The following is a 25,640-nucleotide window of genomic DNA, read 5'->3' as shown; positions in this document are numbered from 1 at the left end:
CAGAGCTCCCACCAACAGACTGGCAAATCCAGATTGTTTTCCAGACCTTATCTCTCCCAAGTTTCTTTTTTTCTTTTTTTTTAATTTTTTGACCGGAACAAAATAACAGGAAAATCCTTTGTAAAAGCAGAAAACATTGTTACAGATCAGTGCACTTCACAGAATTTGTAACTAAATATTTTGCATGCAGGCTGTCCCTCTATTTCTCGTCCCCCCCCCCCCCCACCCAAAAAAGTCTAGAACTGCATTATTTGAATGGAGCTGAAACATGAGCCAAATAAAAACGATCAGGCCATTGAAAGCAATTGAGCTTAGAGGGAGATTCCACCAGGTACATTGCAAACCTCTGTTTAGCCAACATATTTTAGTTTGCTGAATTGTAGCAATAAGGTGAAGGCTCAGGATACCAGACAGATATTAATAAAGTCTAATAGAGTAAATACATGGCAGTTAAAGGCTTGTGTAGAATTTCTAGTTGGTTTGTATAAATACATTTTATAACAACTACACGGCGTTGGGGGATGAAAACTTTTAAGATCCCTAATGATGAGGTAAATACATGGCTGATAGCCAAGTGCCGCCAGACGGCTCTGCTTCGGAGGAAGAACTCAATTTCCCCAGGACTTCGTGTGAGGGTCAAACCCAGGAGGCCCCACCGCTTATGTAAGCCAGAGGCCGGTTCCTAGAAAGCCACCGCACTGGGCTCGGTGAGCCAGCAGGGTCGAGACCTTTCCAAAGGGCGCAGCCTCGCTGCCCTTTCCCGCTCTTAGCAGCGGCCCCTGGCCGTGCTTTCACGGGGGTAGGGCTGACAAGGGGGGCACCCCGCGGCCGGGTGAGGCTGCCGCCGGACAAGCTGCGGAGCTGCCTGGCCCAGAACGAGCCCGCGCGGGAGCTGGCGCCGCGCCCAGGGCCCCTGCTCGGCGGCCCGGAGGAGGGAGGGGAGCGGGGCCGTCCGCGGGGCCCCGGCTGCAGGTGCGCCCTGGCGGGGGCGGCCAGGCCGGGCCCCGCCGCTTCCCACAGCCCAGGGCTCAGCCCCGGTCTCCATGGCAGCCGCCTGAGCGGCGCCGCCGGGCCCGGCCGGGGAAGGAGGGAGGGAGGCGAGGGGTGATGTCACGGGGCTGGCGCCGCGCGGTCCGGCCCGGCCCTGGGGCTGGAGCTGTGGGGGCGGAGCCCCGGCGAGAGCCTGGGAATCCCCCCGTGCGCCCCACTCCGGCTCATTACGGGGATCCCAGTCCCGGTGCGCCACGGCGGGGGCTCCACGCCTCTCCCCACCGCAGAGGCGGGAGGGGGGGGGCTCACTAGCTCCGCTCACCACAGGGAGTCGGCTCTCAGTGCTCCAGAGAAGAGTGGTCCCTGTGGGAGTGACGGGGGGGTCATGCCCTATGGAAGGGGGCACCCTTGTCACCACTGCAGCGTTGTGGGGGGGGGGACGGGACTGGGGAGCGGGAGAGAGATCAGCAGACGAGCCCTGCTTTGTCTGACAGGAACTCGCATATTTTCCTTCCAGATGTTAGCAGCAGCAGTGTTTTGAGGTTGGGGGTAGAGAAACAGGACTGCCATTTTAAGGGAGTCACAGGTGTAATGTCATTTAGTCCTTGCTTGCAAAGTTTTCTAAGATCCGTAGGGAGGTTGCTACAGGCGTTCCAAGGTCCGGCGTACTCTTTTCTGAGATTCCCTACATAAAATCCCGTCCCCTTTAGCCCAGTGTGACAATAAAACCCAAAGTTATTCCAGGACTGTACGGATTAGAAAGGAGTTATTCCCTCTCCTGACTCCCAAATTGGTAGTCTGTCAATTGTAAAATCTTTAAAGAGTGAAACTTTGAAAACAGGCCTTAAGACCAATTCATAGTACCAGGGTGTGTAAACATAAATCAAGAGTCAATCCTTTACCCAACAGAAGTGAAAACACTTTTCACCCAGAAAGTAGGCATAGTGATCATGGTGATCTACTTAGCCCCTCTTAATATATAATTCTACTCTATAAAACAAGTACAAAAATCCAGAATGCCTTCAGTACTCAATATAAAAGTACAAAATCACCTATGAATGAACAAGTTCTTTGTAAAAGCCTAGGAGAACGTTTCTGTAACATTGTCTCATTATCCAGGGATGGCAGATAATGAGAGAAACATGAAGATATGTTTATATTGGCTATTGTTGTAACAATAATAGTGTCAAAACAAAGTCTGTTCCACTGGAGCACATGTGGAACAGAAATACAAGCAAGTCCGTAGGGTAAAACCTGTGATAGTAAATCACCAGATTTAATATAAATGAGGTTTTGTCAATTTAGCATTTCCTGAGGATTGGAGTTGCAGTCAGTATTTGTTTTAATTAAGCTGTTGATTTGCCACACATTTTTTTATTTACTGTGCCTTTTAATTGTATTTAAACAATGTACTTGTCTTCCTGTAAGATTGAATGGAGAGATTCACTTTCACCCTTCACATTTCAAAATCATTGAATTGTGTTCTTGTCAGGCTCAGCACCGCCTACACCCCCTAGATAAAAGCCCTGAAGCAAATAAGCTTGTGTTGCAGTCAGCAAAATGTCCTGTCAGAGACCTCCCCAAATACTAGCTAAGGAATGCAACATTAATTGGAGGAAAATATTGATTGATCCCTATAGAGCTCTGCTTCCAGTTGCCAATAATGTCTGTCCTCCCCCCTCGGAGTAAGATGAAGGTTGGCAACAAGGAACCAACAACCTGGATAAATCAAAGACTTGTGTGTCTTCTTTAATACAGTTCTTAAATTCCCACAGTGACTTTACATCTATCCATCTAATGTAAGTGGGTTTTATGCAATACAGAACTATATGTATTGGAAAATGTAATAAGTTACTGTACAATCATTTTATAGTATGTAGTAATATTTTAAATACATAAATAATGCCAGGTCAAAGCCACCCTTTTTACCCGTGCTTGTATTGGTGGTATTCAGTTGTGTTTGTGTTAGTGTCCCTCTTCAGTGTCTCTATTTTAGCAGGTTTTTATGTCCCCACCCTCTTTGGAGTTTTATATTTTACTTTATGTATATTTATTGCATTTTTTTAAAAATTGTAAGCCGTCTCAAATATTTTAAATAGCGAGGTGGGGTAAAAATATTTTAAATAATAAAATAATTTCCATAGATAGTTTACGATTTCATAACTTTAGCCTTCCTTGAGTAGTATGAAAAATCTTGGGAATTAGTTCTGAATCTGGCAGTTGAGTGCACACAAAATGAGCAAACTGCAATTGGGCAAAAGGAAAATTTCAAAGATGATTTCTCTCAAGATAATTCCTATTTGTAGTATTTCTGGAAGATGCATTTTACTGGTGCTAAGCAAAGATGCAACAGTACAGTAAATACGCACATTTGTCACTAAAATCAATCCATGCAGAATTAATTACAGTAATGTCATGCACTGGTGGATTAGGTCAGCAGCCTTTCAGAGGTAATATGTGCAAAGGTATTTTCAACATTTGCCTGTCTCCAATTAATAGCAAATTTGACAGCAAGCTAATAGTGTCTTCTCAGTCTTTAAAAGCCCTGAGCGTGAGTTTTATAGCTGAGTATTTTGTCATTACAGGAAAAAGTTCCTGTTGATTTTGTTTCTTTACTTGACTTTTTTATGCATACCCTTCCTGCAATGTTTTAGTTTACAGTACTTATTAGTGAAGCTGACTGCTGATGTAGACAACCATAATTTAAAAGAATGGTTTGTTACTATAATTCAGTTTAACTTTCAGGAAGTATCAGGCTTCAATGACACAATGTTACAATAGAGACTATCTGCTTATGGTGTATTTATAGTCATCAGTGTATGACTCCCTCAAGCCCCACACATATAAATGTTCATAATGTGCTTATGTCTCCCAAAGCCTAGTTCAGTTTCGTATCCTAAATTTGCTACATGTTTCATTCCAACTTTAGCAAGCTAGCTCTTTAAAATAGAAAAGAAAATATATGGGGAGTGTCTGTTTGCACCAAAGAGATCTGAATCCTCTGTGATCCGACCAGGCTCTTTGCAACCACAATGCATAATGCCCATTTCATTCCTTTCTCAGTGCCTTTGTAAAATGAGTCAGGAGGCTCAGCAGTTACTGTACAGTATTTACTATCCTCAGCTGTGCTTAGAACAGCCACGCCCCCTTCCCTACGATTGGCTCAGAGTGCGGAAGGCCTGAACCTTCTTTTAGGTTTCATTTGTACCAGTGAGAATGTCTCACAGTCTGATGGACACATTGGGTGCCTCCAATGGCAGTAAGCACTGGCTAGGTTTGGCAGCTGCTGAGCCTGCACTATAAAAGCAAGTAGAGGCAGCTTGCTGCTTCAGTCTGAGCTCAGGCAGCTGCTTAGAGAAAGAAAAGGAAGTGAGGCAGTCAAGCAGGCAGAGTGATCCCTTAGTGTGTGTTTTCTGTGCCCTGGAAATCAGGCTCTCTTCCAGCATGAAAGCTTTCAGTCCTGTGAGATCCGTCAGGAAAAACAGCCTCTCTGAACACACCCTGGGAATATCCCGGAGCAAAACCCCCGTGGATGATCCTATGAGTTTGCTATACAACATGAATGACTGCTACTCCAAACTGAAAGAGCTAGTGCCCAGTATCCCTCAGAACAAGAAAGTGAGCAAGATGGAAATCCTGCAGCATGTTATTGACTACATCCTGGACCTGCAGATCGCTTTAGACTCTCACCCCAGTATTGTCAGCTTCCATCACCAGAGACCAGGACCAAATCCTTCCTCCAGAACTCCTCTGACCACCTTAAACACAGACATCAGCATCTTGTCATTACAGGTAAGTGTACACAGTGTTATTGTAGTTGTGTTATCCTGAAGAAAAGCTCTGCATAAGCTTTAAAGCTTGTATCTCTAAGCAACAGAAGTTGGTCCAATAAAAGATATTACCTCACCTACCTTGTCTCCTTAACCCTGGCTGACTTTTCTCCCTCCTGTTTCTTGGCCTATATACAGTGACTGAGTTTGGCTTAATAATGACAGTGGACGTTGTTGTTAGGGAGTCAGTATTAGAGAGCTGTAGCTTTTATGACAGGGAGTGACTGGCATGAGAAATGGTTACTTTAAAAAAAACCCTAATACTTAATAATTTTAGATTGAAATAGATGGAAATGTCCCAATTCCTAGACAGCCCTAGTGATGCTGGTTGTCATTGTGAAACTAAATCATGGCATGGTATATGGAATGAACTTCATGATCCAGAGTATTTTGTATTTTTTTATTGTGCTGGTAAGGTATTTAACACTGTGCTGTTTTATTTTTTCTTCTTTGCAGGCATCTGAATTCCCTTCAGAATTAATGTCAAATGATAGCAAAGCACTTTGTGGCTAAATTCACTGGTGAGTGTTTCATGCTTGGTTTTTTTTAAAAAAAAATAAATGTAATGTGAAATACAATTCATTTGGGGGGTTAAAGGACTTTCATTTTTGGGGATTAAAATGTGTGTATGGGCTTGGATTTAAGACATAGTGAATAATACAAATAGGTTTATTGGAGGATGCCTTTATAACCAGTATTTAAGCCATAAAAATTGCACTAGTAATTCATTTGGGGGTAGCCCAAATGAAAGAGTATTTTTGCCTTTGCTAATAAGTAGTATAGACTGTTTGCTCTGAGACTATTTCTTTGTACTTACATTTTACCACATAATGTAAATTCTGTTTCTAAAATCCTAACCTTCATATGAAATGACTGATTTAGTTGAGGATTTTAGCATAATCCATTAAGTTTTGTCATGTGGAATTGTCTGCACTATCAGTTAAGTAAGTGTCTGCTTTTAATCAAATAATTGCTGTAAGAGGCAGACTGGCGCCTCTGAGCAGTGCAGTTACAGAGATCCAAATAGAGATTGGACTGAGAATCCTCTTTCTCCCCCTCCTGCTTGAATGTATGTTATTTTAATGTTTAATTTGTGCTTTTGAGGGGGTTTTTGTGTGTGTGTGTTTTGCATCTGGACGCCAGGGTTTGCCCAATCTTTGAGTGTTTGGTTAAATGTTCAAACTGTGGCTTCCTCTCTGGCGCCAGTCTGTCCGGATCTCTGCCCTGTTAGCATTCTCCTAAATTCTCCTTTTTCAATCTTTTGCAGGTGTTTGCTGACTTTTCCCCCACAAGAAAATGTCTGCAGGATTTTTTTTTCTTTTTTGAGGTGCTGAACTTATTTTTCAGCTTTATCTGGAGGGGGAATCTATAATTAATGGAATGGACCTTTTAAAACTAATAAAGAAGAAACTTGAGATTGTCTCCCTCCCCTTCAACTTGGACTGATCTTAGCTATTTATGAAGAGACTTTTAAATGCCCTTTCCCTAGTCGGAAGGTGCCCTTTATATACTATTCCCAGCCTGGGGAGTGAAACAAAAACTCACAAGGAATTGCCCATTTTAAAGCAGACTTTGCCTTTTTTCCAAAGGTGGAGCGTGAGTATCAGAAGGACCCAGTGTTCAGTTTCTTAGGGAAGTCCATGGTCAGAAATGACCTTCTGATGCAAGCCTAGGATTGAATGCTGTGTATATATTTATATATGAATATATATATATATATATATGTATATGTATATGTATGTGTATATATATATATATATGTGTATGAGTGAAACCTTGTGAACTCTTTAATTAGAGTTTTCTTGTATAGTGGCAGAAATGTACATTTCTGCAAAAAAAGTGTAATGATGTACTTAATCATGCTAAACTTTTTATAAAAGTTTAGTTGTAAACTTAACCCTTTTTTATACAAAATAAATCAAGTGTGTTTATTGAACTGAGTGCCTGCCTTATTCTTGGGGACCAACAGTTTACTGGGTATGGGATACTGTGATTTTACAATGTAACAGTTCAAGTATGTGTAGAACATAAATAACATTACTATTAAGTTACTAGTTTTAATTCTTGTAATTTGACTTATTTAAATGTATGTTCCAACTTTCAGCTGAACACCTTATGGACAGTGTGTAAGGAATTGCCAGAGTTGTGGATTATGACAGAGAGGATGCTATTGAAGAACGGTTTGGAAACATACACAAAAGTTGTTAGTCACAAGAGATACCCTTGGTGTTTGATTTTTTTTCCCCCACCCTCTAGTTTAGTTGATGACTCACTTTCAGTTCTCCCATAGTGCTGCCCAAGATCTGGTAACTTGCTCGTTGAATAATTACACAGAATTAAGGGTTGCGGGTGGCTATTAGTCTCCCAACCACTTAATTCCTGCAAAAGGCTTTGAATGCAAAAGTTGCTGATGCGTTAACATGTGATTTGGAATAATGAAGTGACTGTTGCCTTTCCACACTGGAATGTACATGCTTCCATGCAATAGCTCAATGAAATGGGTTTTCTAATCAGTTGCAGCAGCTTCTCCATATGACTAAGATATTGAGAACTGAACTAAATCACTGCTGTTACTGATTAAATTTTGGCTGCTCCAAGCTTTAATTCAGTCAGAAAGAAATTAAGCTGATAATGAGACTTAACATTTTTAAAAGCAAAATGTGATTTGGTATTTCTTGCATATATGCCCTCGTACTGCTCAAGGACATTTGTTGTACTGTACCTGTGTAAGTTATCTGTCTTCATTTGATTTATTTTGTTGCCATAACATAAAAGGTTATATGTGTGTGTGGGGGGGGGAGGGGAATGCATTTACTTGAACTCTCCTGGTATTGCATTCTAATTCAAGCTAAGTTTTCTAAATTGGGAATTCCAAACATGTACACTTCAAAGTCCTGTAACTGAATGGAGTTATTTGCAGTGAATTAGGGAAACTTTGGTAATGGTCTAAGTAAGGACTGACATGCAGAAGGAATTATCTTAGGTCTGATAGGTGGGACTGAAATTTGTAGACTCTGGGGACTCTACTAGGGAAAGGCAGAAGCTGCTCCTGAGGCCGGTAACACTTTCCAGAGTGAACAGGTGTGTAGGTGGCACCATACAGGCTGCATCAGCTGCCTTTCTTTGCCCTTGACACAAAATCCATCCTTTGAAGCTGGGGAGAAAGCCAGCTCTGATCTCTTAATACAGAAGCTGCCCTGACCAATCAGTGATGTAGCCCTTTGTGAGGGATCAATGAAGTTAAGAACACAAGCATTGCATTGAGAGTCTGGATTCAGAATAGAGTGAGGTGGGGGAGGAGAGCTAATCTACTGCTTCTCACACTACACCCACCTCCTTGTCAAACCAGTGATTAAAAGTCATCCAGAACTGTAACAATGTTCAATGCCTCCCGTGGACAGACCCTGCTACTGGTGCAGCAACGCAGTTTGTTCTAACGTTGCACAGTAAATGATTAACCCACAAGAAAGAATTTAAGTAAAATACACTGATTTATATAAATGAAGTTAAGGGGGGTCTCAATCCCACTAAAATCATTACTGCATCTGAATTTTCTCTAACCCAAAACAACAGTAGCCCCAGGATTTTAATCTGTTTTGAGGTCTTTGGTCTCTTTATCCCACACTAACAAACCTAATACACTCAGACGCTGCCAAGTTCCTCCCTCCCCCTCAATGCTGACTTTCTACCTAAAACTTGAGTCAGGCTGAGGTTGTAAACAGGCACCAATGGGTGCTGCTGTAAGACAATTTTTTGAGGGTAGGAGAGGAGCCTTATGAAATTAGGAAAAAAGGCAAGAACCTTAATCATTACAGCATAGCTCCTCAGAAAGCAAGGCACTATGCTTCTTGGACACTTCTGAATAAAGGGGTGACAAATACATTAGTAGTCACAAATTACTGTAGTGGCAAAACAGGAGATTTTCCATTGCCAAGAATTCAGGGGTTTCTTGGCAGGCAGGGGAAGGAGAGAGGAATAGAAAACATATGCTTTTCAAAATGCAAATTAAATTGTTTGTTTCTTCAAATATTAACTGATTTAATTTGGCATTTTCACCACATATTTCCTCTGATCAGTGTTTGGGGCTTATTAGTCGCATAGCTCTAGATGTTTTATTAGAGATTCACATTCATTGGGTTCATACCAGTGTTCCCTATAAGTTGTGTACGTGTGTGGCTATTCAGGAGAAATTCAAATACTGCCCAGCTGATAAGCAGAAGGCCAACACCTAGATTTTGTGTTTCAGTTGGTGGTGTACATTCACACATGCCTTAGTGCACATACAAGTTTATTTCACACATGGAAAAGAGGGAACCTTGGTTCATACTGAATTTTTTAGTTTCAGAGATCAACAGGAAAGTCAAAGCTTGGTCCCTGGAACTTTCATATTGATGATCAAGATTTCCTTGAAGAATGAAGCCTCCCTTTATATGACATTGGCCTCATAAGCCAAGGGAACATTAAAAGTTTCTGCACAAGCAAGGAATTCTAGATCAATTACTTTTCATCCTCTTTCTGGGGCCTGATGTAAACTATATACTCTATCTGAATACAGCAGCTGCCAACAGTCATGTTAAATGACTTGATTCTGAATGTGGCAGATCAGGACAAACCATGGTCAACAAAATACAGGACTATGTAGCACTTTAAAGACTAACAAGATGGTTTATTAGATGATGAGCTTTCGTGGGCCAGACCCACTTCCTCAGATCAAATAGTGGTCAACAAGTTAGTTATGTTAACAAACGGGTTTATTAACTATAAAAATATGTAGCATAGACAAGGCCTACAAGTTGCAAATACAGCCACAGATTTAAGATGTAAAGGCCCCAGTGCAAACAGAACCCAACAAGGGATTTCAGAAAATTCTCACTCTAGAAGATGGGCTGATAAGAATTCTCCAAAGCAGCTTCTCAGATAACACACAACACAGAGGGCCCATTTCGTTTTTGTTGGTCATTTCCAAAGCAGATGAAAAGGTTTCAAATGCATTCAAATATTTATCACAAGTCATTTAAAGAATCAGTGCCAATATTTTGACAAAATTGCTACAATGAGTCTTGACTCCAGATTAAAATTAGTACCTCTGAGTCACATTCCATTCATGTTGGTCTCTTTATAATTTGTTACTGGTGTAAAATGCACCAGCCATGGAGGGTTATCGCCACCTTCTGGTCCAAATAAAGAAGACAGATTCTCCCTTTTCCTTTTGGAAAATGCCTGCCCTCTTTGTTTAACTTATTCCTGTACTGGGCACAAAACATCTATAAGAAAGAAATCAATTGATGCTTTACATTTTAGTGAAAAAGGAGAAAATACAAATCTTTATGAATTATTTTAAATAATTTTATAATTGCATCCTAGAGTTCAGATGAAAATATATAAATTGGATGAAAATCTAGTACATTACTTCTGTTGCTTGTGCTGATCCAACTCTGAAGCCTGACGTTCTTAAAAATTTGGTACCAGAGTCTGAAAGAGAGGGTCAAATGAAAATTAATTCTTTTAAAAAATTATTTCGTTGTTGTTGTAAGGCATGTCAATATTTAAATTTGTTTTGGGTAAACAAGATAGGTTTTTTCACATTGTGTGCATAGAAACTGAGGAAAAGTTATTTGCCCCATCAAAGGAAATAGTTTGCAGACAAATACACCCAAGGATAATCCATGTGATGTAGGAAAAACAAAGTATAAATTAAGGAGAATAATACTTACATATAAAACTCTCTCTCTTTTCATTGTCATAATTTCATCTCTTGGTGTATCAACACATTTTATACAGTCTAGATTGTAAATTGTATGGGACAGGGATTGTATTATTTATCTATAAAATGACACAAAGGAGCAGAAAACAAAAACATATGAATGATAAGATGTTTAGAGATAAGCAAATGGCAAGAGGAATACAGAGTTCTAAATTGAGGAAATAGGGATGCTAGAAAGGATAAAAAGACAAATAGTAAGAGAAAATACTGAGAGGTTCAAGATGTCATCCAAAGAGTTGACTTACAATCTTGCAGAAAACTGTACCAAAGGCTTTATTCAATACAAAAATGGAAAAATTCTTGGCATAGAAGAAGAACAAAGGAAAACCTGGGAAGTCCCAGATGATTGGAAAAAGACAAATGTAGTGCCCATCTTTAAAAAAAGGAAGAAGGACAATCCAGGGAACTACAGACTAGTCAGCCTCACCTCAGTCCCCGGAAAAATCATTGAGGGAATTCTCAAGGAATCCATTTAGAAACACTTGGAAGAGAGGTAAGTGATCAGGAATAGTCAACATGGATTCACCAAGGGCAAGTCATGCCTGACCAACTTGATTGCCTTCTATGATAAGGTAACTGGCTCTATGGATATTGGAAAGATGGTGGACATGATATATGTTGACTTTAACAAAACTTTTGAAATGGTCTCCCATAGTATTCTTGCAGATTAAGGAAGTATGGATTGGATAAATGGACTGTAAAATGGATAGAAAGCTGGCTAGACTGTCAGGCACAATGCGTGGTGATTAATGGCTCGAAGTCTGGTTGTCAATCATTGTCATGTGGAGAGTGCCCCAAGGGTCAGTTCTGGGTCAGCTTTGTTCAACATCCTTTATTAGTGAGCTGGATGAGGGGATGGATTGCACCCTCAGCATGTTCGTAGATGACACTAAGCTGGGATGATTTAGTTGGAGTTGGTCCTGTGTCGGGCAGGTTGTTGGACTCGATGACTTCCTGAGGTCTCTTCCAACCCTATTATTCTATTCTATGGGCAGAACACTTTCAGACTATTTTAAATAGACCAAGCACAAACAAACAACTAGACATGAGGAAGATTTATGACCAGAATATGATACTGATTTCAGATGTATTAAAGATGTATTTAGTAAACTTAAAACTGGAACAGCTAGTGATGATAACATTCCCGAAGAGATGCTTAAAACAAGTGACAGAATAACCCTCCAGATTTTCCTTGTGGTTTCAGATAGAATCTGGAATGAAGAAAAGAACCCAACCTGGAGAAGAGAGCCTTACCAGCAAGATTCTCAAAGAATTACCAAGTGAAACAACTGAAGAGAGCTTCATTACTTTCAGTGCTTGGAAAAATCATTTGCAACATCACTCAATGCACTGGGATGCATTAAGAAACAGATCTTCTACTTAGGGGGACTGAAGGTTTTAGACCACTGAGCTCATGTGCAGACTCTTGCATATAATGGAACAAAGTGTGGAGTAGAAAGCACCCTTTATGGTAAATTTTATATATTTCCAGGATGGTTTTGACAGCAGGCACAGAGAGTGTCTTTGGACAATTATGGAATACTATGAAATGTTATGGACAAATAAAGCAGAATTAGATTACCTCATTTTTACTGATGACATTCTCCCAGTTTTGGGTAGACATAGCAAAACAAGCTGGTTTGTTTATCAACAATGAGAAGTCAACATATGTGATTGTTAGTGTCCCAAAAACAGGCATCAGTGTGAACAAACACTAGAAGTAAGTCATTTTACCTGTGCAGGAAGTCAGAAGTGCAGTGATGACGGCACCATGCTGATGGTAAGCAACGGATATCATAAGTAGCAAACCACTTTCATAAACTTGAAAAAAATAAAAAAGTATTATTGGCACTGACACACAAAATATTTTACACCAGCAGCATGTGTGCCCTCGTGGAACTCTAAACCAGAAAATTGAAAGAAGTTGAAAATCAGCTCATTCCAAAGTAAATGCCTGCAGAGCTTCAGAATCAATTTGAAAGAGTTGCTTTAGCAATATCAGAATATTGGTAGAGGACACCAACCCAAAACATCAAATATGGAAAGCAGATGACAACAAACTTATTTAGGATATGCTTTCAAAATGCTATCAATACAACTTTCACATCAAGTGATACTATGGGCAGTACTTGGGAGGATTAAAAAAAGGCAACCTAGAGAAACATAATGCAGAACACTCGAGAAAAGAAGTCAAATCCATCAACAGGACGCCGAAGAGACCATCACAAGACCAAAATAAAGGATGGAAACTGTTGAATACATTATGTACCGGAGGAGGGAGAAGGACAAAGAAGAAAAGAAGCATATGGCACTGTACTCTTATTGCATTATATAAGTAAACTTAGCACATATGAAGAGCTTTCCATTTGATGCATGTGAAGTATTTTACAAACAGAAGTCTTAAAATCACTCTATAGATGGGTGAACAAACAAACCAGGTTTCTCAATACAAGGCAAGATTCACAAAGGGGCTTAGGCCTTGTAACAGTCTGTGCTCAACACTCCCCACCTCCCAAGTAAGTGCCCTAACCATTTGTCTGTAGACTCATTCTCACACTTTCTGACCCATTGGGTATTTAAATAATTAAGTTTTTTATACAAAGTGGAACAGCTTCAACAGGAGGGTTTGAGAAAGACCCACTCCAGAATAGTCTATATTTTAGTAGCTAGGCCACTCTTTTGAGAGATAAAAGACTGAATTAATTTCAGTGAACTATATGACTCTTGTTCTTTTTCCCTTTAGTCTGGAGAGAATTTTACTTGACAGTTTTTTAGAGGTAGCTGTTCTTTCTAGGAAAAAGAGAAGAGCTTGAACAAAAGACCATTCCTATTTCTCATATGACGAAACAATACAAATGCATGGAACAGGGGAAAGGAAAGATCAGCAAAGAGTCAAAATGCAGCATCTATCCCTGGTGTTGACTCTCACTTGTAACCCCATTGCTGGAGAAAAGAGGGTTACTCACCTTGTGCAGTAACGGAGGTTCTTCGAGATGGTTGTCCCTGTGGAGGCTCCACCTTAGGTGCACAGCAGCGCCCAAGCACCTAGTCAGAGATTTTTGGTAGCAGTGCTCTCCTGCGTGCTGTACATGCGGAGCAGACAGCACGAGCGGTGCCTCTACAATGCATACGCAGCAACCGTCCCTTCAGTTCCTTCTCTGCCCCAGGAGGAGAATCTAGCAGACCAAAGCAGAGGGGAAGAAGAGAGGGTGGTAGAGCACCCACAGGGACAATCAGCTCAAAGAACCATAATTACAGCACAAGATGAGTTGTTTTTTTTTCCTCCTCCTCCTCCCCCCCCCCCGTGGGTGTTCTACCTTAGGTGACTATAAAGCAGTAGCCATGAGGAGGTGGGTGCTTCAGTTAGATGGTATTGTATTAAGGACAGTGTGTTCAAAGTCAGTGCGTAGTGCCTTGCAAATTTGTGAGACGAGGACCATGTCGCCGCTCTGCAAATGTCCACGAGAGGGATACCATGCATCTAGGCCATGGAGGTCAAGGTGGCTCTAATTGAGTGGGCTCTGAGCTGGAAAGGCGGTGTCTGCCCATTATTACTGTAAGCTAAACTGATGCATTCTACTATCCACCTAGATATCCTGAGTGGAAATCGGCATGTCCAGAGACCTCTCTGTGATGGAGACAAATAGTCTGTTTGGTTTGCGAAGTTGTTTGGTTCTGTCCAAGTAAAAAGCAATCACCTGACAGGTGTTGAGAGTGCATAACACAGCTTCCCTTGCATCGGGGTGAGGTTTTGGGAAAAATATAGGTAAGTTTATGGGCTTGTTACAGTGACAATGCGTGGAAACTTTTGGGAGGAACTTAGGATGAGAATGGAGAATGACCTTATCTTTGTGAAATATAGCGAACGGAGGGTCTGCCATGAGAGCCCCAATCTTGCTAACTCTTCTCGCAGATGCCAACGCTATCAGCAGGGCAGCCTTCATGGAGAGATGGAGCATGATAATGGAGCAAGTAATTAAGGAATTCATCTGCAAACACCTGGAAGATAATAGGGTGATAGGTAACAGCTAGCATGGATTTGTAAAGAACAGATCATGTCAAACCAATCTCATAGCTTTCTTCGATAGGATAACAAATCTTCTGGATAAGGGAGAAGCGGTGGGCATAATATACCTAGACTTTAGTAAGGCATTTGATATGGTCTCTCATGATCTTCTTATCAATAAACTAGGCAAATACAACTCACATGGGGCTACTATAAGATGGGTGCATAACTGGCTGGATAACCATTCTCAGAGAATAGTTCACAATCATGTTGGAAAGGCATAACAAGTGGGATTCCACAGGGGTCTGTTTTGGGACCTCTTCTGTTTAATATCTTCATCAACAATTTAGATATTGGCACAGAGTACACTTATTAAGTTTGCAGATGATACGAAGCTGGGAGGGGTTGCAACTGCTTTGGAGGATAGGGTCATAATGCAAAATGATCTGGACAGACTGGAGAAATGGTCTGAGGTAGGTAGGATGGCGTTTAATAAGAACAAATGCAAAGTACTCCACTTAGGAAGGAACAATCTGTTTCACACATACAGAATGGGAAGCGACTGTCTAGGAAGTACTGCAGAAAGGGATATAGGGGTCATAGTGGAACACAAGCTAAATATGAGTCAACAATGTGACGCTGTTGCAAAAAAAGCAAATATGATTATGGGATGCATTAACAGGAGTGTTGTGAGTAAGACACAAGAAGTCATTATTCCACTCTACTCTGCACTGATCAGGACTCAGTTGGAGCATTGTGTCCATTTCTGGGAACCACATTTCAAGAAATACGTGGAGAAATTGGAAAAGGTCCAGAGAAGAGCAATAAGAATAATTAAAGGTCTAGAGAACATGAACTATGAAGGAAGACTGAAAGAATTGGCTTTTAGGTATCTAAAAGGGTGTCACAAGGAGGAGGGAGAAAAATCGTTCTCCTTGGCCTCTGAGAATAGAACAAGAAGCAATGGGCTTATACTGCAGCAAGGAAAGTTTAGGCTGAACATCAGGACAAATTTCTTGTCAGGGTGGTTAAACACTGGAATAAATTGCCTAGGGAGGCTGTGGAATCTCCATCTCTGGAGATATTTAAGAGCAAGTTAGATTGACATCTATCAGGGATGTTCTAGACAGTACTGGGTCCTTCCGTGAGGGCAGGGGACTGGATTCGATGACCTCTCAAGGTCCCTTCCAGTTCTAGTGTTCTATGATTCTATGTTGCCAAGAGTTTGAATGATTTCACCGTGAGAGCTCGTAAAACCAGGTTCAGGTCCTCAGGAGGAGTAGGAGGCCTGTGAGGTAGATAAATATTTTGTATACCCCTTAAGATTCTTAGTCATAGGATGAGCAAAAACCGATTTACTGTCGATAGGTTAGTGTAGAGCTGTTTTGGCTGCAACATGGACCATAAGAGAGCTGAGCGACACTCATGAATCTTTCCCTTCCAGTATATATTGCAGAATAACATTCAGTGGAGCTGTGGTTGGTTCCAATTTCCTTTGTTCCATCCATTGTAAGAACCTGTGCCATTTATAAAGGTAGGATTTTCTCATTGATTTTCTGTGGCTGTTGAATAAGATCTATTGTACTTCTTGTGAACATGTTGTTTCTAGTGAGGTGAGCCATTGAGGAACCAACCATGGAGGTAGAGTGTTTGGAGATTGGGATGGTACAGTTTCCCCTGCTCCTGGCTCAGGAGTTGAGGAAGACACCAGTGTCGTTTAGTGGACATTTGAGCCAGGTAATCATATAAAATCTATCTCGGCCAGTCCGGGGCAATAAGGATTACCGTGTGTGTTTCCAATCTGATTTTGTTGAGCACTCAGTGGATGAGGGTGATTGGAGGGTAGGAATAAGAGATCCTCCGGAAAAGGGCTTTATTCCAGAGGATCGCGCCAGTCTGGACGCTCTTTTCCGGCTTTTCCCCAAGCCAGAAAAAAAGCGGTGGCCATGTTTATTTAAATCCCACAGGGGATATTTAAATCTCCCGCGGATTTCCCTATTCCAAAGTTAGAAATTAGCATGCCTCTTCCGAAGAAGGGGCCAGTCTAGACGTAGTCCTAGAGTGTGAAACAGAGATCTGGTGAGAGAGACTGCTTTCTGCATATCTAAGGTAACATTAGTCTCTTTGGGCACTCAAAAGCTGCCTGCTGAAGTAAAGCTATTTATTAGTCTAGATCAGGGGTAGGGAACCTTATGCCCAGGGGCCAGATATGGTCCCAGGCTTGGGGAGCCCGAGCTGGCACTCCAATCCCCGCTGCTCCCCCACCCCCTCCCGATTGATTTTTCTGTAGGTCAGCAGCCCCTGACCCAAAAAAGGTTTCCCACCCCTGGTCTAGATGATACAATACTCCAACTGCCACACATGTAAATTCTGAAGTGCACGCGTATCTGAACATACTGATGAATCTCACACCCACCATGTATACATTTCAAGCTGTTAGCAGATAACAGTTAAAGATGTGACACACTAAAATGGGAAGAAAATGAAAATTTGTACCAGAATAAAACCACAAAGAGGAGAAAAGGATAATAACTGAGTGTATGCACTACAAATGGCATGGCCTAATTATTACACAGTAAATTGTTTATTCAAACAAAAAAAAGTTTTACTTGGAACGTAGGCTACTCACTTTGTGCAGTAACTGAAGTTCTTCGAGATACATGTTTCATTCCAAGTCATGATGCATCCCCATTACTTCGCTTGGAGAGTTTTATAGCAGTGTCCATAGGGGTTGCACACACAGAGAGCCTGCCTTATGCACTGCTCATACCTCAATAGCACTACCTAGACTCCTCAATTCCTCTTTCACTGGGAACCTGATCCAAACTCCAAAGCGGAAGGGAGGGATGTGAGGAGAGAAGCACCAACAGGGATACTCTTCTTGAAGAACCTCAGTTACTGCACAAGGTGACTAACCTTTTTAATTTGAGAGATGTCCCTGTGAGTGCTCCGCTCCAGGTGACTGAAAAGCAGTATCTGCTAAGGATGGACAGAGCTTTGGAGTTAGTAAGAATGTGGTTGATAGCACCACTCAACCCAGTCAAGGGTCCATCTGGGACCCCTATGTCAGAGGATAACGTTTGGCAAAAGTGTGCTTAGAAGCCCAGGTGGCAGGTTTGCCAACGTCTGCAAGGGGAAATGGTCAACTTACAACCAAAGCTGTTGTAAATGGCGGACCCCGAGTTACAAACGTGATCTGCGCTTACGAACAGCGTGGTCACGTGTAACTCTATGGGGTCTGACTTACGAACAAACTGAGTTACGACCAATTGCTTGGTCCATAACCAGTTCGTAAGTCGGGGAGAGGCTGTATTAAACAGATCAAACTTTCTCATGTTTATCAAACTTCATTTTAAATAAAGTAAAATATTAATTTATGTCCATCACAAAAAGTTTCAATGTTTTATTTATAGCAGGGGTGGGGAACTTTTTTGGGTTGTGGGTCAACGACCCACAGAAAAATCAGTTGGAGACCACCTAAGTGTGAAGCAAAAAAACCTCCAACCCCCCCCCCCAACCCTCACAGATGTGTCCCCCAACTGAGACACCTCACTCCTCTGGTGCCCCAGTACCATAAGGTGAGGGGAAGGGACAGGTAGAACTGAGATTCAGGACTTGCCATAGGTCAGATTTACTCTTTTGAGGTTCTGGAGTTAGTGGATTTTGTGGACCTCCCTAGACTCTAGGGTTGGGACGAAAATGAAGGGTTCAGTGTGTGGGTCAGGGCTTCCAGGATCTGGGCAGGAGGAGGGGTACAGGAGGGGGGAGGGTGCAAGGTCTGGAGAGGGGGGAGAGTGCAGACGCAGTCTGGGAGTAGGGTGTCTGGCCAGGGGTGAAGGAAGCAAGAGCAAGGGAAGGTGCAGAGTGTGGCAAGGTGGGAGGGTTCAGTGTGGCCTGGCGGGAGGGTGCAGGCCCAACAGTGGATGCAGCAGCAGGGTGGGGATAGATGTCTTGCCAGGGAGGGGGTACAGAAGCAAGGGAGGATACAGAGTGTGGCCAGGAGGAAGGGTGCAGGAAAAAGGGAAGGTGTAGGAGCAAGTTGGCGAGTGCAGAGTCTTGGCCAGGGGAGCGGAGTGAGTGAGGGGGATTGAGGTGCAGGGGTCTGAGCTTGAAGGGGTGGAGGGATGCTTACCTGGCTTCACACCCTGTTGCAGCAGGCAAAGCCTTTGGACAGTGCATCACTGCACTGCTGTTCCCCCAGCGGGATGGGGAGGGTGCTCTCACCTGGTACAGAGAAGGAGTTGGTCCTGGGATCAGGTAGAAGCGTATTTTAGGCAGTGATCCACTGCTAAGTGCTGAGATGCAGCCACCTTTGGGGTGGAGCTGTGTAAAAGCAGCATTGCACAGTTGTTCAGTGGGTTTTAGGAAGAACTGTTGATTGACACTGACCTCAGTTGCCTGATGTAATGCTACAGGAGCTGATGTTCTGTTCCTAGCAGAGCGGGGTGGGGCGGGGAGGTCTAGTTTGTTAGAGCAGGGAGTGATTGCAGAGCAACAGACTGACCTGGGCATCCTTGTCCTCCCTGAAAGCAGGCCAGGCCTGCTCTCCCCCTGCATCAGTCCAGGGGTTGTGCTCTGTTCTCTGTCTGTGTCCTGCTCCCTGGCCTGTGTAAAGCTGTGGGTAGATCCCCGGGGTCGGCTTCTTAAACAGCCTTGCCTCTGGGGAGGGGTCACACTTTACCATGTGCCCCCAGTTCTTATGATCTCTGATCCTGACCCCATCACACCCCAGTCCCCCCACTGCCTCCTTGCCTTGGCTTCCCCCCAGCCCGGCCCCCAATCCTCTACTCCTCCCATGGGGGGAGGGAGGAGTTCCCAGCTCTGTGCAGGGTCCCTGTGCCGCCTTTGACAGCAGGCGGGGAGCCAGGGCTGCTCTTAGGAGTAGCAGGGGCAGACTCCCCCACCCCCACTGCCTCATCACTCCCCAGCCCTCGACACCTTAGATACCCCTGTCCATCTTGCACGGTGGCAGCTGCTCAGGGACAGTCCCCACATGTTGGCATGGGCAGAGCAGCAGCAACACACATGTAAGGGTGAGACCTCAATCCCATAGCTCTGTGGGGTCCCTGGTGCCACTGGTGGAAGTGGCCAGGGAGCCAGGACAGCTCTCAGGGGCACCAGGGATGGACTTATTTCTCCCCCAGCCTTCTTGTATGCCAGAGTGGCAGAGCTGGGTGGAACATCAGCAGTGCATGGGTGGGGCCAGGGCAGCCTGTTCCTCCCCCCCCCCCCCATCTGCAGGTCCCCACATGTCGGCGCATGCAGGGGTGGGGCCTCAATCCTCATGGGGGTAGGTGTGTGTCACTGCTCTGAATGGGGTCCCTGTGCCGCCAGGTGGAGGTTGATGGAGAGCTGGGGTGGTTCTCAGGGACACCGGCGGGGGGAGGGAGGTCATGAGTGGGGAGATGGGTCTGGCAGGGGCTTGTGACTGCGTGGGGATAGAGCAGCGTTCGAGCCACAGACCACCTGGTGGGCAGCAGTCCATGGGCCACACTTTGAGAACCATTGCCCTAACAAAAAGATCCCCCCTCCAAGAACTCATACTCTGGTTTCAGAGAGGAGTGCACCTCCGCCTCCTTGACCAGCACCTGATCCTTAGAGCCCTGCAGATATACAAATGTCTATCTACAGATAGACATCGGCATCTACTGATCCGCAGGGATCTGCTCCCAAGAGACACTGCAGCCAATAATGAGGAGTGGGGTCTCATAGCTCCTGGGAGCCAGTGCTCTACGTCAGCAGCTCCTCCTGGCTGTACAACTGTACTGCTTCCCCAACCTTGCCCCCAGCTGCAGCATTTTGTGTCCGAGATCATACGCAGTCTCGCTAGTGGCGAGAGGGGGCCAGTACAGCTGCATACTGGGAGAAGATGCTGGCGAGGGGGTACTGGCTCTCAGGAGTGATGGGGCCATTCTCCTGTTTGTTGGCTACTAATCTTGAGATTAGACCCTTGCAGATCAATGGATACCAAGGTCTACCTGTGGATTACCACATAGGTAAGTAGATAGTGTATCTACACAGGGCTCTACTGACACAGATTCTGGTACCAAGTCCAGGTACTGACCCTCAGTACCTAGACCCACAGGACCCAGACTGTGCAGAAGGAGAGGTGAAGGACCCCAACAGGCCAGCTCTTCAGGATTTAACCATGGAGCTTCCAACTCATGGTGACTAGAGAAATATCTGTTGAGATGATCTGCCAGCTCATTTAGAGGTCCCAGAAGGTGAGAATCTTTGAGATGATCTGCATTATGCAGAACATCCACATACCTTTCACTCTGTGTCAAAAAGCTAAGCCCCTCCCTGCTTGTTGAGGTAAAATATGGCTGCTATATTGCCCAGGAGCACTAGCACGTTCTTGTTTATGATGTGGGGTGAGAAAACCTAACAGTCTAGATGGACTGATTTTAGCTCTCTGACATCTACATGTAGAGAACTCCTCTGGGGACCACTGGCCACTGATGAGCACTGAGGTTATTGTGGGGAGGTGATACCTGTGTCCTCCTCAGATGAGGCAGCTTGAAGGATCACTTCAGCAGGTATTTTTCTAGTCACCATGAGTTGGAAGCTCCACGGTTAAATCCACCCTGCATCTGGCACACAGCTACCTCGGTTTAAGCACAGTCCATTTGGCTCTCTACTCTACGGGGAGGGGAAGACTTTGTGACCTCCCCACCCACAGCCCAATACTCAGCTCCTATTGGCTAGAAACAACCAGCCAATAGGAGCTAAGAGATTGGCCTAGATGGGGGCAACACAAGCCTTTTCCTCCTGTCGAAGCTGAGAGCCATGTGGAAGGAAGAGCCTGCAGTTTCAAGTTATCTGGGTCTGCAGCAGGCAGGGAGTCTAGCCTGCCTCGGTGTTCTGCAGGGCTGCTGGCTGGGAGATGCTTACTTAAGCATCTCCCAGCCAGAACCTGCCTCTGGGCACCCCTGCCTCTCCTGCACCCCAAGTCCCTCCCCTGGTCACATCCAAACCCTGTGCACCTCCTTGCCTCAGGTCACAACTCCCTCCCAGATCCTGTACCCCCTTCCAGGTCAGAATCCTCTCCTGCACCCCATTCCCCTTCCCCAAGTCACCACTCACATCCTCTGCAGGCTGCATCCCCTTTTTCCCTTCTCCCAGGTCACAATTCTCTCCCAGACTTTGCATCTCTGCCTAGAGCCCCTCCCCCCCGGCCAGAATCCTCTCTTGCACCCATATTCCCTTCCTGACCCTACACCCCTGTCCCCTGACCCAGGTAACAACCCCCTCCTTCACTCAAACTCCCTTTCAGACCTTGCACCATCTCCTGCACCTCAGTCCCTTACCCCGTGTGCTCGTCTGCACCCAACCTCCATCCTAGACACCACACCTCCTCCACAGAAAAGTGCAGCCCTTGACCATTTTCCAAAGGAGTGGCTCCCCACTAAAAATTATTGCCCACCCCAACCTAGAAATACTATATTCCATAGGTTCAGCAACCCATTTCCCTGGGACCTAAAGCTGGTCTTGACAAAATTCACACACTCCCTGTGGGAGTCACTAGCAACAAGCTCCATAACGCAAGTCCGGAATAGGCCTCTAACCTCCTGATTTTTTTTGGAATGAGGAAGTATCTCGAGATGATCCTGGTAACTACAGACCGGTAAGTCTAACATCAGTACTGGGCAAATTAGTTGAAACTATAGGAAAGAAAAAAATAGACACATGGATGAACCTCATTTGTTGGGGGAAGTCTACGTGGTTTCTGTAAAGAGTAGTCATGCCTTACTAATCAGCTAGAGTTCTTTGGGGGGGGGGGTCAACAAATATGTGGACAAGGGGGATCCAGTGGATATAGTATACTTAGATTCCAGAAAGCCTTTGACAAGGCCCCTCACCAAAGGCAATGAAAAATGCAAAAAAAAAAAAAAATGTTAACTATGAAAGACTAATTACTCAGGAGGGATAACCGTGACAAACTATCTAAGCACTATCCTAATCAAACTCTGATACTAATTTTGAATAATGCATGGAGTGCTGCTGTGTTCTGACCAAACCAGGAGCAGTTGAGAAGGAACTGAGAGGTAGTTGGCGGCACGCATGTATCAGCACTCTCTCTATGGCACCTGTGGTGTGGCATGTGTGCGCTCCGCCACCTGGGGAGTTAGGGGAGTACTGCTGCTGAAAAGTTCTGGTTTGAAGCACTAAGACGTCAAGACACCTGCAGTGGCGCACCCACAGGGACATTCCTTGAAAAAGAAAAAATGATTACTAACTTTTCAGTGACTGTTGTCCTTCAAGATGTATTGCACAAGTCCATTCCACGATCCACCCTTCGGTCAGACTTGACCAAAAAGAAGTAACAAATATGGTTCGGGATTGGTCGGTCCCTTTATACTAGTATATGATCACACAACCCCAGAAGGTGCTAGATACGACCTGAAAGGAAAAAAATAACATGGAATGGACATGTGCGACACATCTCGAAGAACAGCAGTTGCAGAAAGGTAAGTAATCAACTTTTTCTGCAACAAGAATAAGCAAAGATAAGAAAGTTAAAAGATCAGCCAGAAAAAGAGAGAGAACAATGGATGAAAAATAAAGCACAAGAAGTACATCACAATTCTTAATGTATTGTGGCAAGGTATAGGCTCAAGGTACACACAGCCCATTTGGATAGCCTGAACCACCAATACATACTGAAGATGCACAGAAACAGCAGACACCTAAATCACTATAAGTAATTGTCTTTGAGTAAGTAAATGAGGCCATAACCACCTGAAGAGTGTGTTGCATGTTTTAATTTAATTACTACAATAACAATATGAGCTACTGCATTAAAAGGCTCAAGTGGAATTAGTCAAAGATTAATACAGCACAAGAAGAATACTGAAAGGCTACACATACCAATCTGAAGACTGGAGATATGACATTGAAGCTTGATCCACTCCTAACTCTCCCAGATCTTCCTTTTATATACTGTTAAGATCACATAAATTGTTCTCCCATGTTTGTTCTAACTATACAGTCTGTCCAGTTATCTTGGTTTACCTACTCAAGAAGCTAAAGACATCTGTGACTGATCCATTATTACCAAACTGTGACAATAAGTGGTTCTAACTGACACAAACATCAATCTATGGGTCATGATTTCATAAATATCAAAAGACATCTGATAACAAACATCCCTTGTCAATCATCACAGTCTCATTAATCACAGAACATGTGTAACAACAAATATGTTGTCAATTACCAGCAGTCCTCCCTGGAAATCTAGAAACAATTCCCAACAGATTAAAGGGTTAAAGTAAAATATTATACATTTCACTATTGATTTGACTATTATACATTCCATCATTGATCACCCACTAAGACTCAATGTATAAACAACTTCTCAGTTTGATAGGTTCAGGGCACTAGATCTGGAGATACGAAGCACATTGGGTTATACACAAAAAGGATTTTGGTTAATACATAACAGAAATGTAGGGTTTTGAATATCTACTAACAAGTGGCAAAACACCACTGATGAGACATGTTAAAAGCTTAAGAGAAAGTGATGGTGAATTGCATGTGCTGCCATACAGAACGGCTTTTTAAAAGAAGATCATTTCTAAAGATTGAGAACGAAAGTTACTCACCTCATGCAGTAAAAAGAAGTTACTCACCCTGTGAAGTAATGATTGTTCTTCAAGATGTGCCCCGTGGGTGCTCCACTCTAGGTGTCGGGTCCCGTCCCGGCGCCGCGGCTCGGAGAATTTTCATAGCCGTGTCCCGCCAGCCCGCGCATGCGTGCTCCTTCAAAGTGCCGTTCGCACCTTTGATCAGCCGCGCGCAGGCTGGCAACCACCAGTTCCTCTCATCCGCTCAACTGAAAGAGATAATAAAGAGATTCAGAGCGGGGAGGAAGGGCGGGTCGTGGAGCACCCACAGGGCACATCTCGAAGAACAATCGTTACTTCACAGGGTGAGTAACTTCTTTTTCTTCTTCGAGTGGCCCCGTGGGTGCTCCATTCTAGGTGACTCTGGAGCAGTAACCAAAGAGTCCGGAGCGCTCCAAACTCAAAAATGGTTTGTTTTTTTTAAACGATTAAGTACGACTAAGTACTACTGTAGCCACTGAAGAATCCGAAGCAAAATGGTCAACTATAGCATAATGTTTCATAAAGGTGATATTAGAAGACCACGTTGCTGCCCTACAAATGTCCCGGAACGGGACTCCCTTCAGGAAGGCTGTAGTAGTGGAGACCGCTCTGGTGGAGTGAGCTTTTGGAGGATACGGCAGGGGTTTCCCCCGTAAAGAATGGCACATAGATATGCATGAAACAATAAGTCTCGAGATACGGTGAGAAGTCAGCGGTTGGCCTCTAGAACGGTCTGCCAACGACACTATTAAACGGTCAGTCTTCCTAAAGTCCCGTGTCCTATCAATATAGAAAGCCAAGGCTCTTCTCACATCCAGCATATGCCATATTGCTTCTTGCGGTGAGGCATGAGGTTTAGGGAAGAAGCATGGTAGAACCACTGGTTCGTTAATATGAAATTCAGATGACACCTTCGGAATAAACGCTGGGTGAGCTCTCAACGTAACTGAGTCCTTAGAGAATATTGTATAAGGAGGGGAAGCCATAAATGCTGCTATCTCACTAACCCTACGAGCTGAGGTAAGGGCTAGGAGAAACAGAAGCTTGGTGGTAAGTATGCGTAGCGGGATAGTTGCTAGAGGCTCAAAGGGAGGCTGAGATAGAGTTTGCAATACCAGATCCAAATTCCACGAGGGTGCAGGGGGTCTTCGAGGCGGATTAAGGTTTGAGAGTCCCTTTAGGAATCTTTTTGTAGTAGGGTGCGCGAATATGGAGGAAGAATCGTCCATGTGATGAAAGGCATTAATAGCTGCTAAATGCACCCATAGAGAAGCTATTGCCTTTATCATGGAGTTGCAAGATGTACTCCAATATACGCAGTAAAGGTGTGGAACAGGGATCAAGGCTATTAGCCGCACACCATGCCTGGAATCTGGACCACTTCGCTATATAAGTAGCTCGCGTAGACTCTTTCCTGCTATGCATCAGCACCTTCTTGACTC

The 25,640-nt window shown here is 43.9% G+C and overlaps 1 protein-coding gene across 1 annotated transcript; it reads left to right on the top strand.

The window, feature by feature from the left end:
* Window positions 1-4,244: 4,244 nt before the first annotated feature.
* On the top strand, window positions 4,245-6,756 carry ID2 (inhibitor of DNA binding 2). Its single transcript, XM_006123622.5, has 3 exons — window positions 4,245-4,782; window positions 5,277-5,341; window positions 6,088-6,756. Exons 1-2 carry the CDS (start codon window positions 4,435-4,437, stop codon window positions 5,331-5,333), a joined length of 405 nt encoding a protein of 134 aa, XP_006123684.1. The 5' UTR covers window positions 4,245-4,434; the 3' UTR covers window positions 5,334-5,341; window positions 6,088-6,756.
* Window positions 6,757-25,640: the final 18,884 nt, after the last annotated feature.

The sequence above is a fragment of the Pelodiscus sinensis genome, chromosome 3 (genome assembly GCF_052426305.1).
Source record: "Pelodiscus sinensis isolate ZL-2025 chromosome 3, ASM5242630v1, whole genome shotgun sequence".
Lineage (NCBI taxonomy): Eukaryota > Metazoa > Chordata > Testudines > Trionychidae > Pelodiscus > Pelodiscus sinensis.
This window is presented reverse-complemented; position numbering and strand designations above follow the sequence as displayed.

Coding starts and splice junctions, on each gene's coding strand:
- ID2 (XM_006123622.5), top strand. CDS start 4,435: ATGAAAGCTTTCAGTCCTGTGAGATCCGTCAGGAAAAACAGCCTCTCT. Junction 4,783..5,276: donor TCAGCATCTTGTCATTACAG/GTAAGTGTACAC, acceptor TCTTCTTTGCAG/GCATCTGAATTCCCTTCAGA.